This window comes from Mustela lutreola, chromosome 7 (genome assembly GCF_030435805.1).
Source record: "Mustela lutreola isolate mMusLut2 chromosome 7, mMusLut2.pri, whole genome shotgun sequence".
Lineage (NCBI taxonomy): Eukaryota > Metazoa > Chordata > Mammalia > Carnivora > Mustelidae > Mustela > Mustela lutreola.
The window spans coordinates 153,351,905-153,376,641 of NC_081296.1; the positions used below are offsets into that span (position 1 = coordinate 153,351,905).

At 41.7% G+C, this 24,737-nt stretch overlaps 1 gene segment (V, D, J or C); it reads right to left on the reverse strand.

Moving 5' to 3' along the window:
- Positions 1-2,354: 2,354 nt before the first annotated feature.
- Positions 2,355-24,342, reverse strand: LOC131837282 (immunoglobulin heavy variable 3-23-like). The segment is given in 3 exon segments: positions 2,355-2,434; positions 3,123-3,449; positions 24,226-24,342. Coding segments are annotated over 3 exon segments (453 nt in total).
- Between the last annotated feature and the right edge of the window lie 395 nt (positions 24,343-24,737).

Consider the following 24,737-nt stretch of genomic DNA (forward strand, 5'->3'; position numbering starts at 1 on the left):
CATGGCTTGAAGATTTGGCTGACAACAGGGAGAATACATCATCGGTAGAGTATGAAAGCAGCTCTATATCCCAGTTTTCAATCTTTTCCAGTTACAGAAATGAGGACCTTAGCTATCATGCTTACGTCCTCCTTTTTTTTAAAAAAAGATGTGTATGTTTTTGTTTTGTTTCTGTCTTTTTCTTTGCCATGTACATAAGATGTATTGACTTTATATTATTTCATTTAATAATTCTTAATTATGCATCATAGTATTTCAGTTGAATGATATCAGTGAGAAGAGAAAACACCACTGAAGAGCTTCACCTCCTCTTCTGGGAAAGGTTTCAGATGGTTTTGGTTGTATGCAGGATACTTGTATCATATATGGTGAAATTGTGACTGTGTTATTTTCTTTGTTTGCAGAATGAGTGTGATTAAGGCAATGAGTATGGAGGCCCAGTTTATGGGACGTTGATGGTTGATGGTTAGCTCAATGTGTCAGTGTGACAGGGGCATGGTTGAGTGGATTGAACATTGTTTCTCTGGGTGTCTGTGATGCTGTTTCTGGAATGGATTGGCATTTGCATCCATGGTCTCTCTGTACATGGGCATCATCCAATCCATGAAGGTTCTGAGTAGAATAAAAGGTTGAGGGAGGAGGAATTCCCTCATGTTTACTTCCTGTGTGCATGCTTGAGCAGGGACACTGGTCACCTCCTGCCCTTGGATGCAGTTACACCTTCAGGTCTCCAGGATCTCTGACTAGACCACACTGAGAATCTGATGGGAATTACATCCCTGGCTGTCCTGGGTCTCCACCTTGTGACAGCAGATCATGGGACTTCTCAGACTCTTCAGTGATATATGCAGTGGGCTACGTGCTCCTTTCCTCAGGAGAACTATGACTGATACATGGAGCTTCTGGTATGTTCTTGTGGCTTGTAAGTGCTAAAATATGTCAGACATGTGAAGGGCTAACAATCACAATTCTATGAATGAAGTGCCATGTGTGTTTGGGTCAAGAGCTGGGTGAGGATAATGAGGAGTAAAGAGATGATAAAAATATCATGAGATCTAAGAAGGGAGAGACCCCTGGTCCTTGGACACCGATGGGGGAAGATAGATTCTGCTCAACCTGGGGGCGATTCTTAAAGCCTTGCAGAAACAAGAGTGCAGATTAGAGTCTCAAGACGACGTCATCTTTCCAAAACACAGAGCAGATTTCGCAGGTCCTGATTTTTTTGCTCTGATGTGAATATCACTTCCTGGTGGCTGGCTTATGGAGACTCCCTGCAATCTCCCTTTATCTTCCAATATTTCCCCCAAAGATTTACGTTTCTCCACTTCCTACCTCACAAAAACCAGCCAGTCATTTTGCTGCTTGTAAAAATCCAGAAAATTGTTCTTACATCTGAGGTTGAATTTGTGTGTGTTCAGAATGGTTTGATGGACATCCAGCTAAATTCAAGGGACCAGCAGAAAGGAGGTCCCTTCTCTGCTGCCATCTTGCTCCTCATCTCCTGAAACACAGACTCTGAATTACAGACTAGATCAGATTGATTTCTTTCCTTTTATTTTGTTTTAAATTTTTATTTTATTTTTTTAATTTTTATGTATTCTTAAGTTAACTTATTTTAAATGATTGTATTTATTTAACAGAAAACACAAGTAAAGGGAGCAGGAATTCAATTTAGTTAACAGATAGTGCATTCCTAGTTTCAGAGGTAGAATTCAGTGATTCATCAGGTGCATATAACACCGAGTGCTCATTCCATCACGTGCCCTCCTGAATGCCCATGAGGCAGTTATCCCATCCCCCACCCCAGCCACCTCTAGTTTGAACACAAAATTTTGAGTATTATTTCAGGATTTAGATTGGGAAATGTTTCTCCTAGAATTCTAGTATTAAGTATTTATTATCTCACATTATCTCATTAAATTTCATTTTAAAATTATGTTCATTTAGCCACCATATAGTACATCATTAGTTTTTGATGTCGTTCAACAACTCATTATTTGCATGAAGCACGCAGTGCTAACTCATCATGTGTCCTCATTGTCCATCACCGAGTTTCCCCATCCGGCCCGTCCTACTGCTCCAAAACCCTATTTGTTCCACAGAAAATCGTATTGATTTCTGATATCATTTATTTTGGGTTTCTTCTTTTCCTTTTGATAAATCTAGGCAGAGGTTTCTCAATTTTATTGTTTTTGTTTTCCAAAAAACTATACCTTGCTTTTTTGTTCTGTTCTGTGTTTGTTTTTTCTTTTGTTTTTATATTACTTATTACTGCCCTAATCTTTACTATTTCCTTCCTTCTCCTGTATTTAGGCTTTAGTCATCAACCTTCTCTAGCTCCTTCAGGTGTAATGTTAGAGTGTTTCTTTCAGATTTTTCTTGCTTCTTGAGGTCTTCTTGTATGCTGTGTATTTTTGTCTTAGGACCATCATTGCTGCAGAAAAATTAGGGCAAAGTGAAAAAGGTTTCATGCTTGTATGTGTGTGTGTGTGTGTGTGTGTGTGTGTGTGTTTATGCCTGTGTGTGTGTCATGTCCAGACTACATATCACACCTGGTGGGGGCTTCACTGTTTTCCCATGTAGTCTCTAACATTGATGCTCTGAGAATTGTTTCAGACAGTGACTCCCCAACCAAGACCCTTTCTTCTTTTTCTTTTAATTGTTGATGCCTCTGGTGGCCTCATGTCCAGCATGCACTTTATGCTACTTCTAGGGAGTTTGCACTTTGAAGAGGGTGGACCTGTGCTACACAGTGAGAGTAGATGGGAGTCCTGTGAAGGCTCACTTGAAGAGCATCAGGATATTTGTGTTTCATTGATATTTATGGACAAGAATAAACAACGTGAGTGATTCAGTTTTTTGTGCATTTTGGTATAATTGTTTTCCCATTAGAATACATTTTCAAAGCCAGAGAGTGAAGAGGTAAGCACAGAATTATATGTGCAGAGAAGGTCCCTGAGGGAAAGTGTTCTCTGGAGAGGAATTGCTAGATCCTGACAGGAAACCTGCCCATAACCTTTATCTGCATCTGCTCCTGGTGCTTAAAGACAGACGTTGTGAGTAGTGTGCACCCCCTGGTGATCCAGATCCCATCCTACAGTGAGGTTTGTGTCTGGGCTCACATTGAGGGCCCCTCACTGTGTCTGTTGCACAGTAATACACGGCCGTGTCCTCGGTTCTCAGGCTGTTCATCTGCAGATACAGCGTGTTCTTGCCATTGTCTCTGGAGATGGTGAATCGGCCCTTCACAGAGTCTGTGTAGTATGTGTAACTACCACCCTTGCTAATATCTGCGACCCACTGCAGCCCCTTCCCTGGGGCCTGGTGGACCCAGCTCATGCCATAGCTACTGAAGGTGAATCCAGAGGCTGCACAGGAGAGTCTCAGGGAACCCCCAGGCTTCACCAGGTCTCCCCCAGACTCCACCAGCTGCACCTCAGACAGGACACCTGCAGACACAAGATATCATGATTAGGAATCTGTCACACACCCATGGTTTCCTTCACTCATATCCACTCACATCCTCAATGTCTGTTGTTCACCATGAATTACCTTTTAAAAGAGCAACAAGGAAAACCCAGCCAAGTACAAATTCCATGGTGAGTTCTCTGTGTTCTGTCCTGAGCACTGACTGGAACACCTGGAAATCTTGGTGCTGGGGCTCCTCTCCCAGCTGCAGAGTCAGGTTTGGGCTGTTTTAATCAGCAGATGGTGGACCCTATTTGCATGTCCTCTGGCTATATATTCAGCTTGGGATCTAGTCTGACAGAGAGGCAGTGACCCAAGCAGTTGTGAATACCTTTTAGTGCTAATATAAATGTTGAAGAAAATGCTTTTTATCATATAACTTTCCAGGGTGTATACTTGTGTTCATAAGGTGTTCATGAACATATGTGGGGTGAGACTGACCCCAGGATGTAGGTCAGTGCTCCCCAGACAGGAATTGTTGCCCTTCACCCCGAATCATCTGCAGGACAGAGTGTCAGGCTATGAGGAATGTAGAACCCCTCCTCTAATGGAGATGGATTGATTTTACTTATTTTATACTTGACCATAAATACAGAGAAAATCAGCATCGTGTGGGTGTACTTTCATGTCTGTAACATTCACTCTCTCTACGTCCCTTTAAAATCAACTTTGTTATTACCTATAATAAATTCAATGTGTATATGCGACACAAGATGAACGGCCCATATACGGAGTGTGTGATATATAAACACAAGTGTCACAATCAACATTATGGACAGTGAGTGCCTCAATTCTCCCTAAAATGTCCAGATTTCCCCCTGGAATTCCTCCTTCACTTTCCCTTGTTCACCCTGTCCCCACATAACTATTGTTCTTCCTCATGTAACTTTATACTGGCTTTAATTCTGTAGGATTCATAAATGGGGTATTGTACTCTATGTACTTTCTCTGTAGGGCTTATTTTCCCCAGAATTAATCATTGTGGGTACAGTTGTGTTGCTGTCTGGATCAGGAATCACTGGTTTTAATGACTGACAGCTCTGAAGGCAGCAGTTGGAAGCACCAGCTGGAGGAAGATCTGAAAGAGCAGACAGAAGCCATTTGCTTCAGCCTCATCCACACACCCTCTTGACCCAGGAGTTCTTTGTCCCAAAAAAGAGAAGAACTGCCTTGTTGTTCAGGAACTGATTCTGCTGGCTGTGGAGAAGACAACTAAAGACAGGAAGAGGTGGACCAGAGAAGGTTGAGTTAGAAGCTCAGAAAGACCTGTCCATGGAAGACGTGAGGCACCATGAGGAAGCACAGCATTGGGGAGCTGTCCTGCTGCAGAAGAAACCTGTGCAGGAACAAATCCGACACTCAGGCACCAGCCTGTGGATGTCATGTCAAGTGGCCAGCCTCGGACTATGCCCATAACTCCCACATTCTCCACTCAGTTCCACTGCTAACCTCAGCTGTGAGCTGCAGGCACCACCTGGGAACAGCAGCTGCTCTTTGCCTCAAAACAGGAGACTTCTTTCCTTGTCACTAGTGCACGGAGAGGACCCATTTCTGCCTCTACACCTGCCCATACTCCCACAGAGTGTGGACAGAATGGACATGTGTGGAATCTCCTTTTGTTGAGAATAGTTTCCCTGCATTACTGAGGCTCATTAGGAGGCTCAGCACATGTGGGTCTCGTACTGTCCCAAGAACTTACTTACATTGAGCCATTGTGGACCTTGACTGTGGGTATTAATTGTGACTAGAATGTAGTCTCAGTCAAAACAGTGCAAATGTATTGCTACTCTGCCACCCTCCTGGTTTTCTATTTTAATTGGAAAATAAGAACCATTATGCTTTCCTGAAAACATGGTCTCTGTTTGATACTCTGTCCTTTTCTTTGTATAAAGTGTATTTAGAACAAAGGAGTGGAACTCTAATGGGAATGCATCCAGAACTGCACAACCAGGAAGAAGACTGTGTTACCCCACATGGAGCCTTCCGGCAGCCATATCATGCTTTGGGACAGAGCTGGTGTGAACCTACATTGTTCCTTGTAGGTGCTGACAATAACAGGGAACACCGTGCTCTACAGACATGCATCAGTCCTCCCATTAACTGGAGTGGAAGCCAGATATTTGATTCCCTTCTCTGATTTTGTCTCCTAATGTTTTCAACTCTGTTAAGCCCCTTTATTGGTCACCTTCTTAGGGGGAAATTAGTAGTTTGAGAAGAGGAGTGTCCATGAGCATTGGAAAGCACAGGTTCTGTCCTTAGAGGAATGTGTGCCATAAGGGTTTCCTGTCCTTCCCCGTTTTGTTAACTTCCTCCCAGGATCCACTCAGGAAGGCAACCATGTGTGCTGGGCTTCACACAGTCTCTGCCTTCTTCCCTCATTGTGCTTTTTCTCATCTGCTAGACATCGTCCTGAGACATAGTTCAGCTCAGCTAAAAACTTCCTCATAAGTCCTTCCCTGACCATGTGGCCTCCTCAGGTAAGATGATCACTTACTTCTTCGTGGCTCCCAATGTTCTCCGTGTGCATCTCCCTCAGAACACGTATACCACCATGGTACTTGTTCACAAGCAGGTAGAAGCAGAGATGCCTACAATTTTCTTAGTCCTCGAAAACAAAAGGTATCTTCATCACCTCTGCATTGTGGTGGTGCAGAATTCATTCAGCGCATGTTGAATAGTGGTTTTCCTGCAGACTGGCCATTGCTTATGGACTCTACTCTTTACATGTACCTGTGCTTGTGTGGGGGGACAGAACAGCATCCATATTCTGTCCAGGCAAGTTCTAGGCACCATGTAATGTAGTCAACCTATCAGACATTCTTTCCACTAGTTCATGCAGTGAACGTTATGAAGAGGCCATTGTAATCTCAGTGATGATGACCAAAAAAAAAAAAAAAAAAAAAAAAAAAAAAAAAAAAAAAAAGACATGATTTCCAGACCCCGACCATTCTGAGGATCCACAAATGAATACAAAATGCAGATCCTTTATTCTTTAACCAGAAGTCAAGTGTACAGTTCTATAACTGTTTGTGTAGTTCATTAACTAATATTTATTTGGTTCTAACTGCACAAACTGTAGCCCTCCCTGGTCTCTGTGAATACAGCAATGAGCAGAAATAGAAGAACTTGCCTTTGTGGGGCTTACCTTTGAGGAGAGAAGACAAACCACAAACCAGCAACAACCCTCTCTTTCTCCACATGGTAAAGGATTCTCTGACTGACTCTGGTGTGGGGAATAGTTAGGAGTGAGACAGGGATGTGGGAGATTGGTATCTGCAAGGTGAGGAGATTCTTTCTGGTGTCCAAGTGAAAACTGATAGGAGCTCTGTCCAGGGTGGCAGCAGTGAAGGGGTGAAAAATGGTTAGATTCCGAGTGTGTCCTGAACTTGTCACCGGCAAGACTTGCTGACTAATTGGCCATAAGTGAGAGAAAGAGACAGTTAAGGGGAGCACCCAGCTATCAGCCCCAGAGTTTGAGGTCTCCATCCTTCATCCTGTGAGAAGGGCAGTTACACCTCAGTCCTCGTATCTCTTGTGCACTCCTGGAGGGTTTGTTCACTGTGTCTGATTATCTCTGGCTTTTCTGTTTCTCCTTTTGTCCATTTTATGATCCTTTCTGTCTGTCTATCCTCTCTAGCATTCTCGTCCCCACCCTTCACCTTGTATTAACAGTTCTCTGATGCGTCACTATCATTCATGTATTTCCATCTGGCTTAATTTTTGCAACATAATTTGCCCACTTTTTATTTTGCTTCATTCAGGTAGGAGAATAAATGCAGCCCTTATGTTGAGGTTTCTGGAAATAGTGTCCTTGAGAAGTACAGATGGGAAGGATACTTCTACCCCATTTTCTCCATTCCAAACTACCCCCTCCAGACACAGCCATGATGAAATGGTCATGTGAGACAGTGCAGAGGGTTTACATTACTTCAGTGCAAATAGCTTAGAATTGAGACATGGGTATCCACTGCCTCCTGCTTCCCAGAGACCCTCTGCTTCTTAGTGACCATCTATGTCTCCTCATCATGGTCTGCCTAGAATTGGGTTCTCTCTCTCAGGACCATGTTGATTGCTTTCATTTATGGTGCAGCCTCCCCTTCGTTCTGAAGCTCAAAATCTGCACTTTTATCTACCAGAGAATGTCAGAGTCTTCTTCTTTTAGGCCATATTCTAGAGGGAGCTTGTCCTGGCACACTCAGAGGTATTCTGAAAATTTCCTGAACAATGAGCACATTCTCTGATAGAAATTTATTGACTTTTCCTAAGAAATACATCTGTTACTCTAGCTTATCCATTTTGCAAAGCTCCTGTCTCATGCACATATATAGATTGTCAGAATTCCCATAATTTCTGGGAAGGACCCTCTGTTGTTGCAAACTTGACTGCTGTTTTGTTCTATCCAGAGGTTCTCCATACTGTGTCCCTGCAAACTGCTGTTTTGCTAGATAAACAGGTCTCCACTGGAGCTGCTCCAGTGTTTAATGGAGATGAAACCTGAACACCTCATTGGAATAAAAGATAAGATGTGACTGATTAATGTGAGACAGGAAAAGTACTGTGGGAGTCTAGAGATTCCTATTGGAGGTGAGATTTCAGTTCTTAAAGATGTTTCTTTCTTTTTAAAGTAAAGACTACCAAGATACAATGTGTCTGAAACAATTAATATAATATAAACCTTAAAAAAGAATCACTGATTTTAATGATTAGCACCTGTCCAAAGAATGGACATAGCAGGATATTATTTTTTTAAAAAGTTTGGGGGTCGAATTGTTTCCAGTGTCTGATATTACAATAAATTTGCTTCTCTCCCTAGATATGTAGCTGAGGAGCTCAGAAAATGTATTATTTATATGCTTTCCACAACAACCATGAACCTGAAGAAGATGCAGAGGAATAATTTTGCATCATATGCAAGTTTCTCTACTCTGTTCAGTTTCTTCTTTACATAGGTGTTTTTGAAAGCTCATTGTCAATCATGGAAATATAGATAAAACATAACTAAAATTAGGAAGTACTGTGAAGATGCTAAAAGGACATGTGTAATATGTTTATGTCTTAAGTTTAAGGCATTTTTGGAAAAGCTTGATGCCCATAACTATACTCTGATAGAAACCCATGAGTATCATCTATCATGGAGTAGAAACCCAGAGTATCATTTGTAACAATGGATTAAAGAATCAGCATATAATTCAAATCCCTGTCCATTGGGGCAATTGGTGAGTCTAATTTTATGTGGCAATGGTATCAGTCTGTGGACACAATCTTATGTCTGATGTGGGATCTGTGTCTCTGTGGCAATGAGAGATTCTGGTCAGGGAGACAGGAAAAGGTCTGTTGGGACATACCTTCTTCTCCCACAGTTACTTTCAAAAGAATCTCTCCCTTCTCCCATTCCCTTTGGTTCTGCCTGTCACCTTTGGGAATGTTGGCACTATGTCCACCCATAATGGGGGTTACCTGGCATCTGGAAATGCAGTAAAATTGATTTTACATCAAGGTACTGGAGGAAGTTTGGCTGTCACTTCCCACAGATCTTCTGCAGTCTTTGACCTCTTTGGTGTCACCAGATGATATCAAAGCCTTTAGTTAAATGTTCTGTTGTAGCATGCTGCAAGGTAGAGACAAATTAGTTGCAACTTTGATTCAGTACTTGGAAGGAAACTCAGAAAGAAAGTCAGAGTATTTCCTTCCTATGTGTCATCATCAGCAACAAAGTCCTGGGGAACCTGGGAGGTGGGACATTGCGAGAAACCACTTTTCAGGGGCCCAAGGAGCACAGGTAGATGGCCTTAATCCCATGTCCACCCTCCTTGGCATGTGCATATGTTTTTTTTTTTTTTTTGAAAATGACATTTTTTTGTTTTTCATTGTTATATATTCTTTTTTTAATTAAATTGATTTATTTATTTTCAGAAAAACAGTATTCATTATTTTTTCACCACAACAGTGCTCCATGCAATCAGCACCCTCTATAATACCCACCACCTGGTACCCTGACCTCCCACCCCCCTGCCACTTCAAAACCATCAGATTGTTTTTCAGAGTCCATAGTCTCTCGTGATTCACCTCCCCTTCCAATTTCCCCCAACTCCCTTCTCCTCTCTAACACCCCTTGTCCTCCATGCTATTTGTTATGCTCCACAAATAAGTGAAATCATATGATACTTGACTCTCTCTGCTTGACTTATTTCACTCAGCATAATCTCTTCCAGTGCCATCCGTGTTGCTACAAAAGTTGGGTATTCATTCTTTCTGATGGAGGCATAATACTCCATAGTGTATATGGACCACATCTTCCTTATCCAATCGTCCATTGAAGGGCATCTTGGTTCTTTCCATAGTTTGGCGACCGTGGCCATTGCTGCTATAAACATTGAGGTACAGATGGCCCTTCTTTTCACAACATCTGTATCTTTGGGGAAAATACCCAGGAGTGCAATGCAGTGTCATAGGGAAGCTCTATTTTTAATTTCTTGAGGAATCTCCACACTGTTCTCCAAAGAGGCTGCACCAACTTGCATTTCTGCCAACAGTGGAACAGGGTTCCCCTTTCTCCACATCCTCTCCAACACATGTTGTATCCTGTCTTGCTAATTTTGGCCATTCTAACTGGTGTAAGGTGATATCTTAATGTGGTTTTAATTTGAATCTCCCTGAGGGCTAGTGATGATGAACATTTTTTCATGTGTCTGATAGCCATTTGTATGTCTTCATTGGATAAGTGTTTGTTCATATCTTCTGCCCATTTTTTGATATGTTTGCCTGTTTCGTGTGTGTTTAGTTTGAGGAATTCGTTAAAGATCCTGGATATCAACCTTTTGTCTGTACTGTCATTTGCAAATATCTTCTCCCATTCTGCGGGTTGCCTCTTTGTTTTTTTGACTGTTCCTTTGGTGTGCAGAAGCTTCTGATTTTGATAAAGTACCAAAAGTTTATTTTCGCTTTAGTTTCCTTTGCTTTGGAGACATATCTTGAAAGAAGTTGCTGTGGCTGATATCGAAGAGATTACTGCCTATGTTCTCCTCTAGGATTCTGATGGATAAAAGACCTCACATGGAGGTCTTTTATCCATTTTGAGTTTATCTTTGTGGACGGTGTAAGAGAATGGTCGAGTTTCATTCTTCTAGTTATAGCTGTCCAGTTTTGCCAGCACCATTTATTGAAGAGACTGTCTTTTTTCCACTGTATATTTTTTCCTATTTTGTCGAAGATTAATTGACCATAGAGTAGAGGGTCCATATTTGGGCTCTCTACTCTGTTGTATTGGTCTATGTATCTATTTTTATATCAGTAACATGCTCTCTTGGTGGTCACAGCTTTGTAATCAAGCTTGAAATCAGGTAACGCGATGCCCCCCGTTTTATTTTTGTTTTTCAACATTTCCTTAACAATTTGGGGTTTCTTATGATTCCATACAAATTTTAGGATTATTTGCTCCAGCTCTTTGAAGAATACCGGTGACATTTTGATCGGAATGGCATTAAAAGTATAGATTGCTCTAGGCAGTATAGACATTTTAACAATGTTTATTCTTCTGATCCACGAGCATGGAATGGTCTTCCATCTTTTTGTGCCTTCTTCAATTTCTTTCATGAGTGTTTTTAGTTCTTCAAGTACAGATCCTTTACCTCTTTGGTTAGGTTTATTCCCAGGTATCTTATGGTTCTTGGTGCTATAATAAATGGAATCAATTCTCTAATTTTCCTTTCTGTATTTTCATTGTTAGTGCATAAGAAAGCCACTGATTTCTGCACATTGACTTTGTATCCTGCCACGTTGCTGAATTGCTGTATGAGTTCTAGTAGTTTGGGGGTGGATTCTTTTGGGTTTTCCATATAAAGGATCATGTCATCTGTGAAGAATGAGTTGACTTCTTCATTGCAAATTGTATCTTGATATCTTTGTTAAAGGACTAAACTTTCCTAAGATAAGGGGGATTTTAAATTAGTTTACCGAGGCAGGAGTCAAGATGGTGGAGAAGTAGCAGGCTGAGACTACATCAGCTAGCAGGAGATCAGCTAGATAACTTATCTAAAGATTGCAAACACCTGCAAATCCATCGGCAGATCGAAGAAAAGAAGAACAGCAATTCTAGAAACAGAAAAACAACCACTTTCTGAAAGGTAGGACCGGCGGAGAAGTGAATCCAAAGCGACAGGACGATAGACCCTGGGAGGCGGGGCTGGCTCCTGGCAAATGGCAGAGCAATGGAGCGCAAAATCAGAACTTTTAAAAGTCTATTCTGCTGAGGGACATCAGTACAGAGGCTAAACCTGGGCGAAGTCCACCCGGGGTCCGCGTGGCCTCAGGTCCCGCAGGGTCACAGAAGAATTGGGGGTTTCTGAGTGTCGCAGAGCTTGCAGGTATAGGAACCGGAAAACTGGATACAGAGACAGAGCCGACAGTTAGATCGCAGCTTGGGGTTACCTTGAACCGGTCGCAGGCTCAGTGAGCTTGGTGCGGGGCCAGATGTCAGGCAGACGGGAGTAACTGGGCGCTGTTCTCTGAGGGTGCACTGAGTAGTGGGGACCCGGGCCCTCGGCACCTCCGGGCCAGAGACCAGAAGGCCGCCATTTGTATTCCCGTCCTCTGGAACTTTACAGAAAGCGGAAAGCGCTCAGGGAACAAAAGCTCCTGAAAGCAAACTCGAGCGGATTACTCAGCCCGGCCCCTGGTAAGGGAGGTGCAATTCAGCCTGGGGAAAGACAGTTGAGAATCAGTACACCAGGCCCCTCCCCCAGAAGATCAACAAGAAATGCAGGCAAGACCAAGTTCACCTACCGAGGAGTGCGGTTTCAATACCAAGGAGAGCAGCAGAATTCCAGAGGAGGAGAAAGCAAAGCATGGAACTCATGGCTTTCTCCTTGTGATTTTTTTAGTCTTGCAGTTAATTTAATTTTTTTCTTTTTCATTTTTTTCTCTTCTTCTGCTAAACTTCTTATTTAACTTTTACCCTTTTCTTTTCTAACGTTTTTTAACTAGTTTATCTAATATATATATTTTTCTTTTTTATATTTTTCTTTATTCATTTTCTTTTTTTAAAAATTATTTTCTTGTATTTTTTTCTTTCTTTTTGAACCTCTTTTTTTCCCTTTTCTGCCCCCTCATGATTTGGGATCTCTTCTGATTTGGTTAAAACATATTTTCCTGGGGTTGTTGCCACCCTTTTAGTATTTTACTTGCTCCTTCATATACTCTTACCTGGAAAAAATGACAAGGCAGAAAAATTCACCACCAAAAAAAACCAAAACAACAACAACAAAAAAAAAAAAAAAAAAAAAAAAAAACAAGAGGCAGTACCGAAGGCTAGGAACCTAATCAATACAGACATTGGTAATATGTCAGATCTAGAGTTCAGAATGACAATTCTCAAGTTTCTAGCCAGGCTCGAAAAAGGTATGGAAGATATTAGAGAAACCTTCTCGGGAGATATAAAAGCCCTTTCTGGAGAAATAAAAGAACTAAAATCTAACCAAGTTGAAATCAAAAAATGCTATTAATGAGGTGCAATAAAAAATGGAGGCTCTCACTGCTAGGATAAATGAGGCAGAAGAAAGAATCAGTGATATAGAAGACCAAATGACAGAGAATAAAGAAGCTGAGCAAAGGAGGGACAAACAGCTACTGGACCACAAGGGGAGAATTCGAGAGATAAGTGACACCATAAGACAAAACAACATTAGAATAATTGGGATTCCAGAAGAAGAAGAAAGAGAGAGGGGAGCAGAAGGTATACTGGAGAGAATTATTGGGGAGAATTTTCCCAATATGGCAAAGGGAACGAGCATCAAAATGCAGGAGGTTCAGAGAACGCCCCTCAAAATAAATAAGAATAGGCCCACACCCTGTCACCTTATAGTAAAATTTACAAGTCTCAGTGACAAAGAGAAAATCCTGAAAGCAGCCCGGGAAAAGAAGTCTGTAACATACAACGTCAAAAATATTAGATTGGCAGCTGACTTATCCACAGAGACCTGGCAGGCCAGAAAGAGCTGGCATGATATTTTCAAAGCACTAAATGAGAAAAACATGCAGCAAAGAATACTATATCCAGCTAGGCTATCATTGAAAATAGAAGGAGAGATTAAAAGCTTCCAGGACAAACAAAAACTGAAAGAATTTGCAAACACCAAACCAGCTCTACAGGAAATATTGAAAGGGGTCCTCTAAGCAAAGAGAGAGCCTACAAGTAGTAGATCAGAAAGGAACAGAGACCATATACAGTAACAGCCACCTTACAGGCAACACAATGGCACTAAATTCATATCTCTCAATAGTTACCCTGAATGTTAATGGGCTAAATGTCCCTGTCAAAAGACACAGGCTATCAGAATGGATAAAAAACCAAAACCCATCTATATGTTGCCTCCAAGAAACTCATTTTAAGCCCGAAGACACCTCCAGATTTAAAGTGAGGGGGTGGAAAAGAATTTACCATGCTAATGGACATCAGAAGAAAGCAGGAGTGTCAATCCTTATAACAGATCAATTAGATTTTAAGCCAAAGACTATAATAAGAGATGAGGAAGGACACTATATCATACTCAAAGGGTCTGTCCAACAAGAAGATCTAACAATTTTAAATATCTATGCCCCTAGCATGGGCTCAGCCAACTATATAAACCAATTAATAACAAAATCAAAGAAACACATCAACAATAATACAATAATGGTAGGGAACTTTAACACTCCCCTCACTGAAATGGACAGATCATCCAAGCAAAAGATCAGCAAGGAAATAAAGGCCTTAAACGACACACTGGACCAGATGGACATCACAGATATATTCAGAACATTTCATCCCAAAACAACAGAATACACATTCTTCTCTAGTGCACATGGAACATTCTCCAGAATAGATCACATCCTTGGTCCTAAATCAGGACTCAACCGGTATCAAAAGATTGGGATCATTCCCTGCATATTTTCAGACCACAATGCTCTAAAGCTAGAACTCAACCACAGGAGGAAGTTTGGAAAGAACCCAAATACATGGAGACTAAACAGCATCCTTCTAAAGAATGAATGGGTCAACTAGGAAATTAAAAAAGAATTGAAAAAAATCATGGAAACAAATTATAATGAAAATACAACGGTTCAAAATCGGTGGGACACAACAGAGGCAGTCCTGAGAGGAAAATATATAGCAGTACAAGCCTTTCTCAAGAGACAAGAAAGGTCTCAGGTACACAACCTAACCCTACACCTAAAGGAGCTGGAGAAAGAAGAAAGAAACCCTAAACCCAGCAGGAGAAGAAAAATCATAAAGATTAGAGCAGAAATCAACGAAATAGAAACCAAAAAAACAATAGAAAAAATCAACGAAACTAGGAGCTGGTTCTTTGAAAGAACTAAGAAGATTGATAAACCCCAGCCAGACTTATCAAAAAGAAAAGAGAAAGGACCCAAAAAATAAAATCATGAATGAAAGAGGAGAGATCACAAATAACACCAAAGCAATACAAACTATTATAAGAACATGCTATGATCAACTCTACGCCAACAAATTTGACAATCTGGAAGAAATGGATGCATTCCTAGAAACATATAAACTACCACAACTGAACCAGGAAGAAATAGAAAGCCTGAACAGACCCATCACCAGTACGGAAATTGAAACAGTCATTACAAATCTCCAAACAAACAAAAGCCCAGGGCCAGACAGCTTCCGGGGGAATTCTACGAAACATTTAAAGAAGGACTAATTCCTATTCTCCTGAGACTGTTCCAAAAAATAGAAAAGGAAGCAAAACTTCCAAACTCATTTTATGAGGCCAGCATCACCTTGATCCCAAAACCGGACAAGGATCCCATCAAAAAAGAGAGCTATAGACCAAAATCCTTGATGAACACAGATGTGAAAATTCTCACCAAAATACTAGCCAATTGGATTCAACATTATATTAAAAGGATTATTCATCACGAACAAGTGGGATTTATTCCATGGCTGCAAGGTTGGTTCAACATCCGCAAATCAGTCAATGTGATACAACACATCAATAAAAGAAAGAACAAGAACCATATGATACTCTCAATAGATGCTGAAAATCATTTGACAAAGTACAGCATCCCTTCCTGATCAAAACTCTTCAAAGTGTAGGGATAGAGGGCACATACCTCAATATCATCAAAGCCATCTATGAAAAACCCACCACAAATATCATTCTCAATGGAGAAAAACTGAAAGCTTTTCCGCTAAGGTCAGGAACACGGCAGGGATGTCCATTATTACCACTGCTATTCAACATAGTACTAGAAGTCCTAGCCTCAGCAACAATGAAAGGAAATTAAAGGCATCCAAATCGGCAAAGAAGAAGTAAAACTATCACTCTTCACAGATGATATGATACTATATGTGAAAAACCCAAAAGACTCCACTCCAAAACTGCTAGAAGTTATACAGGAATTCAGTAATGTGTCAGGATATAAAATCAATGCACAGAAATCAGTTGCATTTCTCTACACCAACAACAAGACTGAAGAAAGAGAAATTAAGGAGTCAATCCCATTTACAATTGCACCCAAAACCATAAGATACCTAGGAATAAACCCAACTAAAGAGACACAGAATCTTTACTCAGAAAACCATAAAGTACTCATGAAAGAAATTGAGGAAGACACAAAGAAATGGAAAAATGTTCCATGCTCCTGGATTGGAAGAATAAATATTGTGAAAATGTCTATGCTAACTAAAGCAATCTACACATTTACTGCAATTCCTATCAAAGTACCATCCATCTTTTTCAAAGAAATGGAACAAATAATTCTAAAATTTATATGGAACCAGAAAAGACCTCGAATAGCCAAAGGGAGGGATATTGAAAAAGAAAGCCAACGTTGGTGACATCACAATTCCGGACTTCAAGCTCTATTACAAAGCTGTCATCATCAAGACAGCATGGTACTGGCACAAAAACAGACACATAGATCAATGGAACAGAATAGAGAGCCCAGAAATAGACCCTCAACTCTATGGTCAACTCCTTTTCGACAAAGCAGGAAAGAATGTGCAATGGAAAAAAGACAGCCTCTTCAATAAATGGTGTTGGGAAAATTGGACAGCCACATGCAGAAAAATGAAACTGGACCATTTCCTTACACCACACACAAAAATAGACTCAGAATGGATGAAGGACCTCAGTGTGAGAAAGGAATCCATCAAAATCCTTGAGGAGAACACAGGCAGCAACCTCTTCGACCTCAGCCGCAGCAACATCTTCTTGGAACATCGCCAAAGGCAAGGGAAGCAAGGGCAAAAATGAACTATTGAGATTTCATCAAGATCAAAAGCTTTTGCACAGCAAAGGAAACAGTGAACAAAATCAAAAGACAACTGACAGAATGGGAGAAGATATTTGCAAACGACATATCATATAAATGACTAGTGTCCAGAATCTATAAAGAACTTAGCAAACTCAACACCCAAAGAACAAATAACCCAATCAAGAAATGGGCAGAGGACATGAACAGACATTTCTGCAAAGAAGACATCCAGATGGCCAACAGACACATGAAAAAGTGCTCCATATCACTGGGCATTAGGGAAATACAAATCAAAACCGCAATGAGATGCCACCTCACACCAGTCAGAATGGCTAAAATCAACAAGTCAGGAAATGACAGATGCTGGTGAGGATGCGGAGAAAGGGGAACCCTCCTACACTCTTGGTGGGAATGCAAGTGGTGCAACCACTCTGGAAAACAGCATGGATGTTCTTCAAAATTTTGAAAATTGAACTGCCCTATGACCCAGCAATTGCACTACTGGTTATTTACCCTAAAGATACAAACGTAGTGATCCAAAGGGTCACGTGCACCCGAATGTTTATAGCAGCAATGTCCACAATACCCAAACTATGGAAAGAACCTAGATGTCCATCAACAGATGAATGGATCAAGAAGGTGTGGTATATATACACAATGGAATACTATGCAGCCATCAAAAGAAATGAAATCTTGCTATTTGGGACAACATGGATGCAACTAGAGCGTATCATGCTTAGTGAAATAAGTCAAGCAGAGAAAGACAACTATCATATGATCTCCCTGATATGAGGAAGTGGTGATGCAACACGGGGGCTTAAGTGGGTACGAGAAGAATCAATGATACAAGATGGGATTGGGAGGGAGACAAGCCATAAGAGACTCTTAATTTCACAAAACAAACTGAGGGTTGCTCAGGGGAGGGGGTTTGGGAGAAGGGGGTGGGATTATGGACATTGGGGAGGGTATGTGCTTTGGTGAGTGCTGTGAAGTGTGTAAACCTGGCGATTCACAGATCTGTACCCCTGGGGATAAAAATATATGTTTATAAAAAATAAAAAATTTAAAGCAATTAGTGTACCTATAGGGTTAGTATTGATTGGGGAAAGGGGATTATTTTGAAGTTTAACTCTATATGAATATTAGAAGATAAAATTAAAAAGGGATAAACTAGACTAAACTAAACTAAAATTATAAAAAAAAGAAGGAATTCAAAAAATAGAAATGCAAAAGAAAAACATAGGTGTATGTATGAGAAAGTTCAAGTTAGAAGGTTATTATGAAATTTGATGTACTGGACAGCTTGCTGTGATGGTTATTAGGTTAAAAAAATTACCTATAAAAAAATGAACCAGAGTAGTGGGAATAAATGAAAAATAAAAGTTTTCCTATGAAGTAGTGGTTGTTCTCTTGTAGCCCTTTTTTTTTCCTCTTTTTTTTCTTTCTTGGTTTGTTTTCTGGGGGAGGGGCCTTCCACTTGGGTTTTCAGTCAATGATGTTCCCTGACTTAAGTCCTCTTACCCCCCTCATGGGGGTGGGCTCTGAGGAAACTGTTTTTTTTTTTTTTTTTTTCAGGCTTTTGTTCTCTAGCGGTTTTTATGTTTGTTCACTTTTTTTTTTTCTCACTTTGACAGCTTTTGATGGTTTTTGTAGTTTTAGAGGAAAGCAAACTGCACCCTGATCTCCTTCTCAGAGAGAAGCCTCATTCTGGCTGCAGAGCCTAAATAAATTCCTCCTTGGCTGCTGGCAGAGCAGGTTCCAAGTCATGGTCCCTAGGGACGTAGGATCTTTTGCTAGTACCAAAGTCAAGGCAGAGGCGGCTGTCTGGGCAGCTCCAGACTGTCAGAGAGGTTCCAAGCAGCAATTTCACACTGAGATTTTCCCGCTGGCCCAGGCTGGGAGTGCCTGGTCTTTCTGGGTCTAAGAGCTCCCGGCTTGCACGCACCAATTTCAGGCGTGGCTGAGGTTCGTGCGCGGGTCTCAGGCTCTGAGAACGGGGTGCAGGACCGAGAGCACAGGGCTGGGCCTTTGTGCACCTCTCTGGGGGGAGAGTTTGGTGCAGGTTCTGAAACAATGGCGCATATCAAAGGGCACCAGCTGGGCCTTCATACCTCTCTCAGGGTAGTATCTCAGGCTCTATAGCAGGGGAGTTCCAGGAAATGGACCCCATGCATTCTTGGGGCGCTGGCGGCTTAGGGGCTTAGGGACCAAGAGCTGGTTTCTCCTCTGCACTCTCTCTGCCTCAGTGCCAGGGGAGGCTGTCCTGGGACCCTGGACTTAAGCCCCTGTCCCTAGCCATCAGGATTCCTCAAATTCCCCCCAACCCTGAGATCTTTTGGAGTGCTTTCAACCAGTCTCCAAGTTAATGCTGGTCCCCAGACGCAGGGCACTCTCGCTCGTATTGGGGTATTTCTTTCCAACGGGTCACCTCTGGTGGCTCCCTCCCCCTTTTTGTTTATCTTCTGATATCAGTCCTCCATTCCCACTCCACTTTACCTGCCCACTGGCGTCTTCTCCCTCTGTAGAGATCAGACGTGTATAATTCTGATCTCAGGCTGATTTCATGGGTAATTGGAGTACTTTGGTAGGTTATCAGCTCACTTTGGGGTACAAGTTGAAAAGGCTCTTCCTCCTCCTTCCCTGCCATCTTGCCCCCTCCCCCCACCACCCCGCCCTGATCCAAACATTCTTAAGCAAGGTGGTCTTTAGCTCCCAGGTGTTTGAGTTCCTTCGGAACTTTTCCTTGTGGTCGAGCTCCAGTTTCAAAGCATTGTGATCTGAGAATGTGCAGGGAATAATCTCAGTCTTTTGGTATCAGTTGAGTCCTGATTTGTGACCCAGTATGTGGTCTATTCTGGAGAAAGTTCCATGTGCACTTGAGAAGAATGAGTATTCTGTTGTTGTAGGGTGGAATGTTCTGTCTATATCTATGAGGTCCATCTGGTCCAATGTGTCATTCAATGCTCTTGTTTCTTTATTGATTTTCTGCTTTGATGATCTGTCTATTTCTGAGAGAGGCGTATTAAGATCTCCAACTATTAGTGTATTCATATACATATGACTCTTTATCATGATTAACAGTTTTCTTATGTAATTGGCTGCTCCCATATTGGGGGCATAGATATTTACAATTGTTAGATCATCTTGGTAGATAGTCCCTTTAAGAAAGATGTAGTGTCATTCTGTATCTCTGACTACAGTCTTTAGTTTAAAATCTAATTTATCTGATATGAGAATCGCTACCTGGCCTTCTTTTGAGACCCATTGGCATGAAAGATGCTTCTCCATCCCTTCACTTTCAGTCTGGGTGTATCTTTAGGTTCAAAATGCGTCTCTTGTAGACAACATATGGATGGGTCCTGTCGTTTTATCCAGTCTTCAACCCTGTGCCATTTTATGGGCGCATTTAGGCCATTCACATTGAGATTGATTATTGATAGTTATGTTTTTATTGACATTGAGTTACCTTTGAAGTCTTTCTTTCTGTAGATTGTCTCTATATTTCTGTTCAATGCTATTCTTGGACTTTTTCCTCCTTTAAAGAAGCCCCCTTAATATTTCCAGCAGTATTGGCTTGGTGGTTGCCTAGTCTTTTAAGCCTTGCCGGTCTTGGAAACTCTTTATCCCTCCATCCATTTTGAATGTTCCTCTTTCTGGATAAAGTATTGTTGGCTGCATGTTCTTCTCATTCAGTGCCCTGAATATATCTTGCCAGCCCTTTCTGGCTTGCCAGGTCTTTGTGGACAGGTCTGACGTTATTCTGATGGACTTTACTCAGTATGTAAGGAGCTTCTTTGTCCTCGCTGCTTTCAAAAATGTCTGCCTACAATTATAATTCTTCATTCTTACTATTAGGTGTCTCAAAGACTTTCAAGAATCTATAATCTTGGGGGGAAACTGGATAATTATTACCCTGAATTTCCTTTCCAATATATTGTCTATGTCGATAGTGATTAGCTCTGTTGCTGAAGGCCTGTCCTCTGTATTTTTCTTCTGTTGGGCATTCCTCCTCCTAGTCATTTTGGTGAGAGATGACTGAACGGATGTAGCTGGATGTATTGATCGTGGTGCAGTTAAGGTGCACTCCAGAATGCGTCTGAGCAATCAGGATTCCGCACCCAAACGAGAGAAAAAAGAAAAGAAAAAGAAAAAAAGAGAGAGAGAGAGAGACAGGAAAAAAGGGAAAATAAAAGAGAAGGCTCAGCCCCAAAGAGCCCCAAGGTAAGATTTATAAAGTATACAAACAAAAGGAGAGAAACAAAAAGACTGGGAGAATTATATGGCAAGGGAAAATATATATATATAAAAGCAAAAAAACGAATAACCTTGTCAAAAAGAACCCCAAGTGTAAGATTTATATACTATCAGGACAAACACAAATACATAGAAACACTGGCAGAAGAAAAACATGGGAGAGCGGTTATAAATTCTCAGTGTGGGTGAGGAAGGTTGTTTTGATTGTTCCTGGATGTATCTTGATATCTATGTTAAAGGACTCAACTTTCCTAAGATAATGGGGGATTAAAAATCGGTTTACCTATAGGGGTAGCATTGATTGGGGAAAGGGATAACGTTAAAGGTTAACTTTATATGAATATTAAACAATAAAAATAAAAAAGGAATAAACTAGACTAAACTAAACTAAAATTTAAAAAAAATTAAAAGAGAAAAGCAAAGGAAAACACGGATATATTTATCAAAAAGTTCAGATTAAAATGCTATTATGGAATTTGAAGTAGTGGATATCTCACTGTTATGGTAAACAGGTTAAAAAATGTTCTGTATAATGAAAATGAACCAGAATAGTGGAAACGAGTTAAAAATAAAAGTTGTCCTATGAAGTAGTGGTGTTTTTTCTCTTGTCATCTTTTTTTTTTTCCTTCACCTCCCCACCCTGTTGGTTTTCTGGAGGAGGGGCCTGCCACGTGGGTTTTCAGTCAATGATGTTCCCTGAGTTAAGTGCCCTCCCCCACCAAGGTGGTGGGCTCTGAGGAAACTGGTCTTTCAGGCTTTTGTTCTCTTGAGGGCTTTTTTTTTTTTTTAAATTTATTTTCAGCATAAGAGTATTCATTGTTTTTGCACCACATCCAGTGCTCCATGCAATCCGTGCCCTCTCTAATACTCACCACCAGGTTCCCCCAACCTTCCACCCCCTGCCCCTTCGAACAACTCAGATTATTTTTCAGAGTCCATAGTCTCTCATGGTTCACCTCCCCTTCCAATTTCTCTCAACTCCCTTCTCCTCTCTAACTCCCCATGTCCCCCATGCTGTTTGTTATGCTTCACAAATAATGAAACCATATGATAATTGACTCTCTCTGCTTGACTTATTTCACTCAGCATAATCTCTTCCAGTCCCTGCCATGTTGCCACAAAAGTTGCTCTGGAGGTTTTTATGTTTGTTCATTTGTTTTCTTTCGCCTTGACAGTTTTTGATGGTTTGGGGGGTTTTTAGAGAAAAGCCAACTGCACCCCTACCTCCCTCTCAGAGAGAAGCCTCAGTGTGCTCCCCTGTGGGTGCTGTAGAGCACATAAGATCCCCCTAGGCTGCTGGCAGAGCAGGTTCTGAGTCATGGTCCCTGGGGGCACAGGATCTTCTGCTTGTATCCAAAACCATGGCAGCGGTGGCTGTCTGGGCTGCTGCAGGCCACCCGAGAGGTTCCAAGCAGTGATCGCACACTAAGATTTTCCCACTGGCCTGGGATGGGAGTGCCTGGTCTTTCCAGGTTGAGAGCACCAGGCTGGTGCCTGCATGCACCTCTCTCAGAAAAGCGTGTGGGGCTCGTGCATCTCAGGCTCTGATCACATGGTGAGGCGTTCTGCTGTCTGGCCAGGCTCCTAGCCCCTCAGGAGAGCCATACCCCACATGTTCTCAGGCGCAATAAAGGCTCAGGGACCAAGACCTGGATTCTCTACCACACTCTCTCTAGCTCAGCACCAGGGGTGGCTGTCCTTGATCCGGGGACTTAAGCCCCTGTCCCTACTGCCCCGATTCCCACAATTTCCCCCCGTGATCCTTTGCTCTTTTTGATTGCTTTCAAGCAGACTGCAAGTTAATGCTGGTCCCCAGACGCAGGGCACTCTTGTATTGAGGTATTAGTTTCCAATCAGTCGCCTCTGGTGGCTCCCTGCCCCTTTTGTTTATCTTCCAATATCAGTCCGCCATTCCTACTCTGCTTTACCTCCCCTGTCGAAATCCAGATGTGTATAATTCTGATCTCAGGCTTATTTCATGGGTTATCAGAGTTCTTTGATAGGTAATCAGCTCACTTTAGGTCACAGTTTGAAACGGCGCCTCCTCCTACTTCCCCAGTTTCCTGTCTTCCCCCCTTGGCTAATTGATTTATAAAAAAAATGAATGAGACCCTGGTTTCTTTCATCTCTTCTGTTGTTTCCTAGTTTCTGTATAATTTATTTCTTCTCTAATCTTGCTATTTCCTACCTTCTGTTATATACAGGTTTCAGTTGATTTTTTTCTAGCCCCTTTAGATGTAAAGCTTGTGGTTTATTTGATATTTTTCTTGCTTCTTAAGGTCTTCCTGTATGCTGTGTATTTTTGTCTTAGGACCACTTTTGCTGCAGAGAAATTACATGATGGTGATAGAGGTTTTATACTCGTGTGTGTGTGTGTGTGTGTGTGTGTGTGTGCGCGCGTGTGTGTGATATCTTCTGGCTCTGCTGGAGGATTTTGTGATCCACAGTTAGTGCCACTGTGATTACTTTAAAGGTTTTGTTACCTGCATCAGGATATTTGTAATTTATTGGTATTTAAGGACAAGAGGAAGCTAATGTACTTGACTCTGTGTTTTGTGCATGTTAGTATATTTGTCTTCCTGCTACAACTAAGTTTCTAAGTCAGAGAGTGAATAGATAAGCACAGAATAATGTCAAGGAGGCTCCCTTGAGGAAACTGCTCTATGGAGAGGAAACCCCAGACCCTGACAGGAAACCTGCCATAGCTCCCATCTGCACCTGCTCCTGGGAGTGAAGACAGAATTGATGAGTAGTGTGCACCCTCTGCTGGTCTGATACTCTTGTAGTTTGACGTTTGTGTCTGGGCTCACACTGAGGAACCCTCACTGTGTCCTTCACACAGTAATACACGGCTGTGTCCTCGGCTTTCAGGCTATTCATCTGAAGATACAGCATGTTCTTGCCATTGTCTCTGGAGATGGTGAATCGGCCCTTCACAGAGTCTGCATAGTATGTGTTACTACCAGTATTGCTAATACTTGTGACCCACTGCAGCCCCTTCCCTGGAGCCTGGCGGACCCAGCTCATGGCATAGTTACTGAAGGTGAATCCAGAGACTGCACAGGAGAGTCTCAGGGACCCCCCAGGCTTCACCAGGTCTCCCCCAGACTCCACCAGCTGCACTTCACACTCGACACCTGTAGGCACAAGACATTCCAGTCAGGAATCTGTCACACACCCGTGGTTTCACTTACTCATATCCACTCACATCCTCAATTTCTTTTGTTCTCCATAAATTACCTTTTAAAAGAACAACAAGGAAAACCCAGCCAAGCACAAAGTCCATGGTGAGTTCTCTGTGTTCTGTCCTGATCAGTGAATGTGGACACGTGGAAATCCCAGGCCTGGGGCTCCTCTCCCAGCTGTATGGTCTGGGCTGGGCTGTTTTATTCAGTGGTGGGCAGACCCTATTTGCATGTCCTCTGAGTATATATTTAGCTCCAGACTTAGGTTCAATTCCTTACAAGTTAAAAACAAAGATTCCATTGTATGTAGATCACTTTGTTTAGACAGCATTGTGTCAGTATGTAATATTTTAATGTATGAACAGAATTGTTTTTTCTTCTTTTTTCTATTACAGCATTTTAAAAATTGTTGTGTTATGTTACTCACCATACAGCACATCATTAGTTTTTGATGTCGTGCCATGATTCATTATTTGTGTATAATAACCAGTGCACTTTGCAACCTGTGCCTTCCTTAATACCCATCACCAGGCTCATATATCCCACTAGCCTCCTCCATTCTAAAAA